At 40.8% G+C, this 11,714-nt stretch overlaps 2 protein-coding genes across 2 annotated transcripts; both read right to left on the bottom strand.

Annotated features, from left to right (window-relative positions):
* Positions 1-201: 201 nt before the first annotated feature.
* Positions 202-1,810, bottom strand: LOC6560375 (UBX domain-containing protein 6). Its single transcript, XM_032734712.2, has 4 exons — positions 1,749-1,810; positions 670-1,689; positions 457-605; positions 202-390 (listed from the first exon to the last, which is right to left on the bottom strand). The coding sequence occupies exons 1-4, from the start codon at positions 1,800-1,802 to the stop codon at positions 279-281; spliced, it is 1,335 nt and encodes a 444-aa protein (XP_032590603.1). The 5' UTR covers positions 1,803-1,810; the 3' UTR covers positions 202-278.
* Positions 1,805-2,305, bottom strand: LOC116805029. The gene is made up of 2 exons (XM_032734713.2): positions 1,956-2,305; positions 1,805-1,884 (listed from the first exon to the last, which is right to left on the bottom strand). The coding sequence occupies exons 1-2, from the start codon at positions 2,236-2,238 to the stop codon at positions 1,805-1,807; spliced, it is 363 nt and encodes a 120-aa protein (XP_032590604.1). The 5' UTR covers positions 2,239-2,305.
* Positions 2,306-11,714: the final 9,409 nt, after the last annotated feature.

Here is an 11,714-nt window from a genome sequence, read left to right as displayed (position 1 = left end):
ATGCGGCTCAAATTGCGTTAACAGCTGGAGCATGATATCTAACAGTGCTGCTAAATATTTCACAAGACCAGCCAATCCTATACCCTTTAAGAGAGTATTGCTGTTTTTTAACAGAATATGTAACATTTGTTGTAGTTTCGAATCAGGTGATTTTATTTCATTCGAATACATAGCAATAAATAATAACAACACATTTTCAACTTAAATCGGGTGGACATAGTGCGCCGCCTTTATGCTTTATCGTCTGTTGAATAGAAAAACGATTATATAAGGGATCTCTACATGGACTGGACCAGCATCAGCAAATCCTCCTTCAAGAAATTTACATCAACTGCGCCCGAAGATGGAATCGCTGGAACAGCAAAAATTAGTAGAACATTTGGAATGAGTCTGCAAAAGATTACAAATATTAAATAAATATATATAAAACAAAGTGAATAAATTTTCAAAACTGACTTGCAGTCGTATAAGGTCTTTTCCATGTCCTCCTCGTTAAATTTGCCTTCGCTGCTGGCGATCAGATTAAATTCAAGCGTTTCATCCGCCAGACAAGATTGCACAAATTCAAATACATCGGCGATCTTCTCGTAAACGTTGAAGGTGCCCTGGATATTATTAAGAATATATACTAAATGTTTTGACCATTTTAAAATAGATCCGTTGACTCACCTGTATAAGGAGACCATTGGGGAACTTGACCCGGACCAGGGAGTAGCGATACATGCGTAAATTACGTTGCTCCTCGCGCTCTCGCATCGCCTTGGTCTTCAGCATTTGGGAGCTCTCGATGGCCTCGGCGCGCAGCTGTTGCTCCCGTTTAATCTCCTCCGGCGAGATGCGATAGAAATCATCGGGCAGCACGACGCGACGCGCCTGCGATGGCAACAACACTTTAATATTGCGATCCAGCTCCAGATGTATGGGCTCGGAGTTCTTAAGTGCGTCCACCAATGTGGCCAAGTCGAGACCCTCTTCCATTTGCTCACTGCTCCACAAGAGGAAGGGTTCATCATCGATTTGCACTTCACTGAAGCCAGCGGCATGGAGCACATCCAAGGCACCATCAACGTAGCGCACCTTGTCGCTAAAGATCTTATTGGTCATGCGTATCTTGCAGAACTTCTCCTCCTCAGGATTCTTAATGATGTTCTCCAGATACTTGGTCAATGTAGCAGTGCAATCGTCTGCCCGCTCCTTAACATTACAGTTCTGGATGATCAAACAGGCGGTCAGGCCACGTTCGGCCTCCAGCTGCTGGTAGAGAAACTCCTTGATTTTAATCTTCCACTCCTTCTTGGGCAGCACCTCCTCGCCGATAAGCGGACACCGAAAAAAGACGCCCCGACAGGCGAGATTCTTGTTCTCGCCACTGCTGCCACCTGTTGAAGAGCTGGCAGACGTCGAACCACTTGCACTGGAGAGCAGTTCCTCCTTCTGGCGGCGTTCCGCTTCCAGTTCGCGTTTCGCCTGCGCCTTGATCGCTGCCAGCGACGTGTTGAACTCTCGCGAATCCTTGCGATCGATGCGCGACAAGGCGGCAGCTGCAGCGGCACGCGCCTCGTTGCTCAACTCATTTCGCTTGGGCGGCACATATGCCTCAAATTTGCTCTGCCTCGAGCCGCTTGTCGATGCCTCCGACTTGGGTGCATTCAGCTTATGCCCCTCGCCCATGCCACGCCCGATTCTTAACTACAAATAACACTAGGTTTTACATCGGATGGTTTACTATTAAATGGTAAAACTCTCACCTTAAAGGCGGCCTCCTCCTTCTTTTTGGAAAAGTAACGCTTGATTTTCGACATGCTTAGATTCGGGGTGAATGCTCCTTGGGCAGCTTCAATTTGGCCACAGATAATTTAAGCTCCTCAATTTCCTTCAAAGTGCCTAAAACCCGACGCAATAATTAGTCGTTGAGCATATCCTTTCAAAGAATATTTTGATCAATTTCTATTTACTTGGCCTGACAAACTTCTCGGTGATCACTTGACCGTAGACGCTCCACGACCAGGCAATCAGCACACCCGTGCCCAGCAGCAGCACCAGCAAAACCTTCAGCAGCGTTGCCTGCAATGCCGTAAATTCAACGGGACTCTGCCACTGCAAGTCACCAGTTAGGGTATCGAATTCGGTGCGAAAATGAACGACGGATTGCAGAGCGACGCCAGTGAAGTATTGGACTTGTTCGGCGAAAGTCTGTAGGGTCGTGTTGAGGGAGTGCAGATATGACTCGATACTCATTGGCTCGAAATTGTGTTGACGTGTTTTTGTTTGTTTTGCTTTGTTTTAATTGCGTCTTGTTTACGTTGTACGCATTTTTTCTGAGAAAAATTGTCTCGCAGCTGTCTCAGTTCGGTTCAATAACTAGTCGATATATTCGATAGAACGATAAGCATTTTTAAATGTTAATTTAACAGCCCGCTGTTAAGCTGAATAATGCTGATGTTATAGCTGCCACTAAAATTAGTCGATAAATAGGCGCAATTTGTGCTGCGCAATTTAAATTAGCATATACAGCTTATATTTTTGGTTAAACGGCCTAGGGGCGTGACCCCATTTGCTTATACTGATTTTTAGGGCACCGACAGCAGAACGACTGCTTTGCATACCCTCATAAATAAGCAACTGGCTGACCTTAAGCAACAACAAGTGCTTCAGCGTTTTAATCCCAAACTGCTTGCGTAATTGTTACCAATGCACACGCCCCTTATTGATGCAGCTGTGGATTCTGACAGCAAATCCTTGTTGTTGTAGTTGTTACTGTTGTTGATGTTGCTGCGGCTGCGACTGCTGCTGTGGTTGCCAGTGGCGTGTACAAAACATAATTGAATGATTTTCGGCAAGTGCTCTCATTCTCTGTGTGCCCCTTTCGCTTCCTGCAATTTTGGGTGATTTGCACGCATCAAGAATTCATAATTTTTGCAGCTGGCTGATTGATTTGGCTACTTTTTGCATCCTTGAGCATGTTGCTGATCAATTCATTTTCACTGCGCATTCCAGATGCGACCCATAACAGGGCCGACCACCTTTTGCGCACGCTCGAGCGCCTTTCCGCCATGGGTTCAACAGCCCAGCGCACAAAATGCCGAAACATGAGCAGAGAAATCTTCCAGACGATGGTCGTCCAAGAGCAGCAACATCAACAACATCAGCAGCAACAACCAGCAAACAGTGTGCAGCTTATGGCTTCCGTATGGCTTGCTCGCTCCACTGACTGCGACCAAACACCCAAGACCCCAAGTCTGTGTTGTTCTTTCTATCCATTTACCCATTAAAAATGTGTGAAGCAGGGTATTGTGAAATACTCCTAATGACACGCAGACGAATGTAACTTTTGCTCCATAAATATATTAAAAAAATATAAAAGCGGCAATCTCAAAGACAAATCAGTTTTATATGTGAGTTGTTAAATTGCACAGCCGGCACAAGACCAAAGAAAATTGATCAATTTCGATTTACGACTACTATTTTATGAACATATTTTGAAAGTTTGAAGAAAGTAAGTTTGAAAGCTGGAAGAACTTTAATACTTTCAGTTACCTTTTTCTTAAAGAAAGTCCGAGCAACTTTAATTCTTTCAGCAACATTTTTCTCTACATTTTCTACCAACATTTTCCATAACTTTCATGGAAGACTTAGCTGTTTTTTTTAACTTTATTTTCCGTCATTATGCATTTTGATATCTTTGCGACTTTGGCTATAATCCAGAGTTTTATGTGATAACCTCTAATTTTTAGGATTTTTGATTTTGGTCATGCCAATTTTATTATGCAAAACAACTTTTTGAATTAAATTTCTTTGATCCCCGCTAATCGGAGAATATAGAAAGATTACTACGAAAGAGTTTCGACTGCTGTCTCTTTGATTTGCGATAAATTCCAAAATTGTATTATGTGTTTAAGAAGATGAAGTACTTCAATCTAAAGCTCTACTTGTATAGGGTAACTGCGCGTCGGGTCATTCAGAAACAGAACACTTTTGTTCTTCTTGCAATAAAGAACAACAGACACGCAAAAACATACACAGATACAGCAACAACTAAAGATACAGATACAGATACAAACTCTAATTCTATTTTGTTGGCAGCTTCTAGCATTTGTGCTGGCTCATTTTGCACGCAAGAAGTGCAAGAATGTCGACGACTTATAATACGAGCAGCGTGTACGATTTGTGCTCTGCTGATGGCTTTGTTTATTTAAACCCCCCACCAACGCCCAACCCAGGGAACACTGTCTACGCTTACAGGCAGTGCCGAGGCAGGCAGCGAGCCGCGGCGAAACACAGCTCATAATTATGGTATCATATATACTGAGACACCCATCTTTGTTGCCATTATATTCATCACAATCACGCGATATGTTCTCACTGTGTTGTGGCACTTCTTCTACCATTTTTCTCTCCCCTACTTTTTTGCGCAATTAACATTCCTTAAATGTCTCGCAAGTCTCGCGAGTCTCGCGAGTCTCCAGTCGCCAAGTTGCGCATGCGCCGCCAGCAATTGCAATTGTTGTTATCACAGAGAATCCGTCTCTGTCGTAGTCGTCGTCGTCGTCGTCGGCGTCGTTTTGGTTGTTGCTGGCCATGCGCCGAACCAGAAAAACTAGTTTCGATTGCAATTTTGTTGCATACCCTGGCAGGGGGTATTACAAAGTTGTTGTGCAGTGTTTAATACACATCTAAAGGGGACATCTTCGATCTCATAAGCCCTACTCTCAAATAATAATAAAGAAAATGTAATCTCAATCGTCAACTTTGAAAATAAACTCATATTTATTCTCACATTTAAAGCTCTATTTCGAATAATAAAGTAAAGTATACATTAATAAATACAGTAATAGTTAATTTATATTTTAATAAGTACAGTTAATAAGTAAAGTAATTCAATTTGAACTTGTTTACACATACAACTTCTTAGGAATATTAGATAAGATAAATACAAATTATGAATTTGAATATTCATTGTAAGCAACAAAATTAATCTCATTATAGCTAATTATATTTGATTGTTTTTATGCGAAGTAGTCACTCGGCTGTAAGGCTTCATCTTGATGAAACTGGGAATTCCTCTTTATGCTTTGAACGGAGTCATTAGAGTCGGATAGGAACTAGAATTTCTTAATACTAGAAAACATTTCAAAAAGTATAAGTGGAAATCCTATAATCAGAATGCAAACTCACTCAATACGCAAATAAATTGCCGTAAAATCGATGGTTTTTTCAATTTAAAATATGTAAAAATGTTAAAACTTAAGATATTTAATACTAAAAGAAGTAAGAAAAAAGTTAACGTGTACATATAAAAAATACAACTTTAAATTAGACATATTTTTAATACATTTTAGAAAAATGTATCCTTGCTCTTAGTAAGAGAACCTACCGTTTTAGAAATATACTTTCTCAATAATAACCTGAGCTAACCTTGGCTCCAAAAGTACGACGATTTTCTATAGTTAAGTTTGATTTTTTTGCAAGTGTAGAGTATGTAAACTTCGAGGTGCCCAGGCTAGGTAGATAATTTCTTGTTTTTCTATTGTCCGTTTTAAGTTTTTCGCATATCTGTGAATTTAACGCTCGGGAAAGCAAGTAAATGCCGCATCCAAAAATGCATTTTGTGTGTAAGTTGTTTTTTTTTGATGTGCCTTTCGCCGTTGCCTTTGTCGTTGCTTTTCCTCATTCAGTTTTCACCTGCGTTGGCGAAAACTGGTTGGCTGGTTGGTTGGCTGCTGCTTATTTATTGGCCAACATTTGCCGTGACTTTGTTGCCCAAAGTCAAGGCTGGCCTACCGCCTGTTTTATTGTATTTATTTTTCATTTATTCATTCTGGTTTTTTTTTTTTTTTTGCTCACTTATTTCAATTGATATTTCGTCGGTCGTTCCTGGCTCATTAAAATTTATGCGCAGGAAACGGAAGCCTCGCAGACGTCGACGTTTGGCAGACAAGTCGCAGACAAAAGTCAGAAAAGCAGCTCTGCGCACTCCCTTCTAGCCAACTATATATTCCTAGCCACAATTCGATTTGGCTATGCTGGCGGCAAACAGCAAACAGCAAACAGGGAGCAAACTGCAGGCAACGTGCAACGCGTCGAGTGTCAGTCAAATTGAATGCCACAACACGACTCGAGTCGGCCACAAAAAAATTGAAAGTGATGATACGCCCACACAGCGATCGTTGTTAACATTGTGGTATCTTCATTCCTTATACGATTATTTATTTATATATTTATAAATGCATGCCTGTCCATCAGCATAAAGGCTTATTTATGCCTCAAGAGTCGACATGTATCCGCAATCTCAAGCATAATGGATAAAGGAAAACCCCAACTGTGTACTTGATGTAGAAAAAGATACTCGCAAAAGAAGGATCAGTAATGTAATCAGTACAGATAAATCCATGTGCTTTTGACAAAGGCAGTGGCTAGCTTGAAACCGTAAACAATATGGATTTTTTTGAGTTAGAATTTCAACAGGAATTTCTCTATTGAAATGCAGTATTAATATAGATTACAAAGCCTTGCTTTTATCTATGAATCTATGCAGTTTTGATAAAGTTATGTAGACCACATAAGCAGAGCTTACTTTTCTATATACCAAAAATAAAAAATAGAACTAGATCTTATGATTGCTATAAGATATATGATAATATAATACTCCAATCCTGGCAACACATCCTACTTCTCGCTTATCATAGCTTCAGCTAGTCTATCATATAATACGACAAAAAACTTATGCCTGATTTCAACACATTGTGGATTCAACTAAAGCTGCTCTCCATAAAATCCTGTGTCACTTTAACCACAAATCTCTAATGTCAAAAAGAACAAAAAAACGCACTCATTTCACACACATGTTATATTATATTACAGGCATTATTTATTATATGCTTAGCGCTGTGCTCTGCACTTGTGCCCTCAACAAGACAAAAAAAAAAAACAACAAGAAAAAAACGAAACAATGAAGCTGAAGATGGATGAGGATGAAGTTGATGTAGCCGGGCAGCGAGGGGGAGACGGAGTGAAGGAAAGGGAGAAGGGAGAAGGCGTTGGGTTCTTTACACTTGACTACATTAAAACGCCGAGTTTTTGTTCCCATGAACTTGTCGTGTTCTGTGTAGCAATCAGTTCATTCTACTATATGCATAATGCTCTCTTCTCTCCCACTTGTTTTCTCTGAGTGACAGTTTCAGTTGTTGCCCAGTGTTTCCCACTCTCTCTCTCTCTCTCTCTCTCTCTCTCTCTCTCTCTCTCTCTCTCTCTCGACCGTCTCTCTTCGTCTTAGTCGCATTCTGCCTCGCGTTTTCTTGAACACATTTCACACAGCTTTTGACTTTTCCCTTCTCATGGCAATCTGGCCAGAGCGCAGCGTGGGCGTGAGAAACCCACTGAACTTCAAGTGCTCATTGGAATCCATTATTTTTGGGGCCAAGTGTGAGCTGCACTCTAAACATTTTATTGCCTCCATCTAATGCGGGCCGGAAGTTGGCAATGCCGTCTATTGCCTCATACACTGAACGGGTGGTCCACAGCAAGCCCCCAGTCCCCAGAATCGAAATGAAATAATCAATTCCCTAGTCTGTTGTAGTCTTGTATAAGTAGAACGCCCGCAGAGCAGCCCCCCGAAGTTATCCAGCATTTGAAATGGAAATTGTGTATCGTTAATCGCTAATCGACGGTGCGACGAACTTGAGTTGAGTTGAAGCTTGGGCCGTGCTAATGATATGCCTTACAAATCGTGTCTCGGCCAGAGTTGTCATTATTTATGGCATCCGCTGCACAACTGATTCAACAAATGGAAGTGTCGTGCCGTCTAAAAGATGTACCCACTGATGGGTTTTTATCGTGGCGTGGGTTGGCACAATCTTTCCTCTGTTGCCATGGCTAACTGCAGGCGACATTCTCCAATGACCAATCTAAATGTTAATACCTCAGCGATTTCCCTAAACTTCACATAAACAAATACAAATACATGAATCAACAACGCGGCCCGTTAAACAAGTGGCCCATCTTTGGGGCAGCTTCCAAGCGGGCAGCCGCTCTTTGTGTGTGGCTCCACAGCGGGGCAGAGTTGAGTTTTTCACATTACAATTGCTGTTTCTGTTTCATAAAAATACCCTGTACATATTAGCAAGTGTGTAGCATATATATATACAAAATAAATAATATATACATACTTATATTCAAGACATTGGACAGATGAAGGATCAATCTCTCTCTCTCTCTCTCTCTCTCTGCTTTGCAATTTCTCCATAGCTCTCTATTTTTGTACTCTTTCAGTTTCAGTTCATTTTGTTAACACTCCCTCTTCCTCCTTTAATACATATATATATATATATATATATATATGTATATCTTTCAGAAGAACTTCCTGTCTTTCCTTTCGTCCTTCTCTGGCTCTACAATTTTTTATTTACTTACCTCACTTTGTATGCTTAGCTTGTTCTATATATCTATGACCCTCTGAGTACATTTAGCCCCCTTTTTAGATCTATCTATCTATCACTATACTTCGCTTTTCGCTTCTTTATGTACCTTTTATATAGGGTATCTGTTAGTCGCATTCCCCCAATTGTAGCACCCCTTTTACATGTTTTCATATTTGTTGATTCATTTCATTTGTTTACCCCGTCGATTTCAGAGTTCGTGGGAAATATCGCGCCCATTCCGCTGCTGCTGCCAATGAACTAATTAAAAAGCCGGCTGCCCCAAGACTCTCAATTGCACAATACCAGCTCCACCGCTGCCCCCGCCACTCCTCTCCCCAACCCACATACAATGTTTGTGTTTCGTTTAGCGTCTGCTTTTTTTTCTTTTTTTGTGTGTGTGTGTCTATGTGGATAGTTGTGTCAGAATGCCAGCCAGCTCAACCACTTGAGCCACCGAATTGATGTGGCTCACAATTTAGTTAAGTCATTTCCTATAAGAATTTCGGGCACACAAATGGTAAAAAGATTCTAGGCCGGAAAAACGGGAGAAAAACTATTTCAAACGAATTGGCAAAAATCTGTTGCAGCGCTCGAGTCCAGTGGCACCGAATGATGGCGATCATGATGATGATGATGATGAAGATGATGATGATGATGATGATGATGATGATGATGACAATTGTACGGAACCGTCACTCGCTTCCACTTCCGTTCGGCTTTTATTGTTTTCGCACCTCGCCTTCCGTTCGTTTGGCGCTCGGGTCGCGATCGGTCGACGCCATCGATGCCGGCGGATATTCTACTTTACATAAGCGGCATTTCCTACAGTATATTTTCCGGCCATCCGACGATTTATTCACGTTAGCCGCTTTTGTTTTGCTAAGCGCATTCGCAGCGTCAAACTTGAGATTACAAAATTAATTGATTGATTGATGGAAAAATCGACATTTCTATATTTGAAAGCCGATTGATTGTTGGTCACTGAGTTAAGAGTCCATTTCCGATCACCCGGAAATATTCTCGTTCTATCTATCTGTCGATGTCATCTCCTTGGCGTGCATTCAAATAGCAGATTTTGATTTAAAACATTTAACATATTATACAGAGAAAAATCAAATTTAATATTCACTCATTGAAAAAAGTATTAAATGTTTAAATACAATTTTAACTTATTTCGTAGCTTGTTAACTTGTCTTGAGTCAGTGCTTGGGATGTAATTTTAATTATTTGATTACTGTTTTTTTAGGTCTAATTTAAAGGTAACAACTCATTTAAAGTATTTTTCTTTCAAATATATATAAAACTCCCGATATCTATAAAAATCTCTTTTAAAATGGACTGTTGGCAACACGTCCATTGCAGCAACTTCTAACTCAATCGATAGTTAAAACTAAGTTATACAAATGTTTTCTTTCAGCTATTGCAACACTAAATTGAGCAGAGAGCATTGCATGCAAAGAATTTTCCGCATTTCCACAGATCTGTGTGCCACAAGACGTCTGTTTGATAGCTTACACTTGTGTCAATATGTTGCTTCTTTGCTTATTGAGTAAATTTGTGTGCGGCAAACGGTGTCAGCTGTTGCTGCCGCTTGGCACATGCGGCATGTGGCATGTGGCAGGTCGACTAACTGCCTGGCTGGTCTTTTGAATTGAGTTCTGTGGCCACGACATCTGTTTCATATTACAAGGTAGCTGTGAAAGGTACAAACAAAGTACTTGCCATGTTGTTGTTGCTGATTATTGTTGCTGGCTGTTGTTGCTGGCTGTTGTTGCTGGCTGTTGTTGCTGTTGTTGTTGTTGCTGCTGCTGCCACTGCTGGCCCATTTGTCTCACTTCCTTTACCTTTTGGGCCGGCGCTGTTTGTGTGTGCACAAACAACATCCCGGATGCTCAACTAAAGAGAGAATTAAAAACAGAAAACAGACAAATTTATAAAACTGCACTAAATGCAAAGTTCCAAAGTTACAACAGCAGCAGCAGCAGCAGCAACAGCAGCCGCGGCAGCAACAGCAGCAGCAGCAGCAACAGCAGCGACAATGAGCTAAAGGGAGTGTGGAGGCAGGCGGGGTAGGCGGGGTAGGCATACAGGAAGAGACAACGCACAGTGTTTTGTATCTGTATCTGTAGCTGTAGCAGTAGCTGTTCATTCATAGAAAAAAGTAAAAAAAAAGAGCCAAACGAGCGGATGCACGGGCGGATGAAGCGCTTGAATCAGCATCTATCTCGCAACCTCTCTCGCACCCACCCCCTTCATCTATCTCTATCTCTCTTTCTAATGCCCTATCTCTGTCCAAGCATGGGTTCTATTTGGCTACCGCTACTGATTATCATTACCTCGTCATTGTTGTCATAATTGTTCAACTGTTGTTTGCAAAATAAATATATATGAAAAACAAAGGAAGATCTATAAAAAAAAAACAAGCTGAGCAACCCTTTTTTAGTGTTCATTTCGGGTTATCTAACCTTTTTTGCCAGCTGGCTGCAAATTGCCAAATATTATTTACTACACAATTAACAAACTGCTATGAACTGTATCTCTCCCCCCCCCCCCCACACTCGTCCCTTCCCCTTCAACTGGTAGACATAAATCACGCCTCTCTCTAAAAATAAACATCATGGGTGATCTATCGACGAACTTAAACAAATGTTAACATTAACTTCTCCTTTGCCAACAATAACAAAGAGTTTATTGCACTTCCATTGAGTTTTTCTTGTTGTTGAGGGGATGGGAAAAGGGTAGAGGAGGGGTGAGGACGGAGAGAAGTCGGCAGCGCCATAGTCTGAGAGCATTTCTCGTTTAACCTTAATGATGTGCTAATTGGGCAACCATATTCAACATGTCAATGCGTCGCTTTGTGGTTCTCTTATATACATATACATATATATATATCTACATATATGTGCTGTATGTGTGTGTGTGTGTGTGTGGCTCACACATAAACAGCACATTAAACACAAACTAAAGACGAGTCAGCTTGTGCCCATTCATTTCGAAATTGCTTAGAAAGTGGCCCCAGAATATGCACTCAAAAAAAAGAGAAGAGAAATAAAAATTTAGTACAGCTGCTTAGGTTAATTATTTAAGAAATATGAATTGTAATCCATAATTTCAGAAAAGTGCGCAGTATAATCTGCTCTATATAATAGTCATTTTTATACTCTCTCATTTCAGCAGAGTGCTTAGTTTAATCTGCTCTAAATAATTGCATGCATCAGCTGTTAATCTTTATATTCAGTTTACTTTAATCAATGAGTTTAAGCCGGAACTGAAGAATTTCATTAGCTCTGCATTTTG

This window comes from Drosophila grimshawi, unplaced genomic scaffold, assembly GCF_018153295.1.
Source record: "Drosophila grimshawi isolate 15287-2541.00 unplaced genomic scaffold, ASM1815329v1 contig_1369, whole genome shotgun sequence".
Taxonomy (NCBI): Eukaryota; Metazoa; Arthropoda; class Insecta; order Diptera; family Drosophilidae; genus Drosophila; species Drosophila grimshawi.
This window is presented reverse-complemented; position numbering and strand designations above follow the sequence as displayed.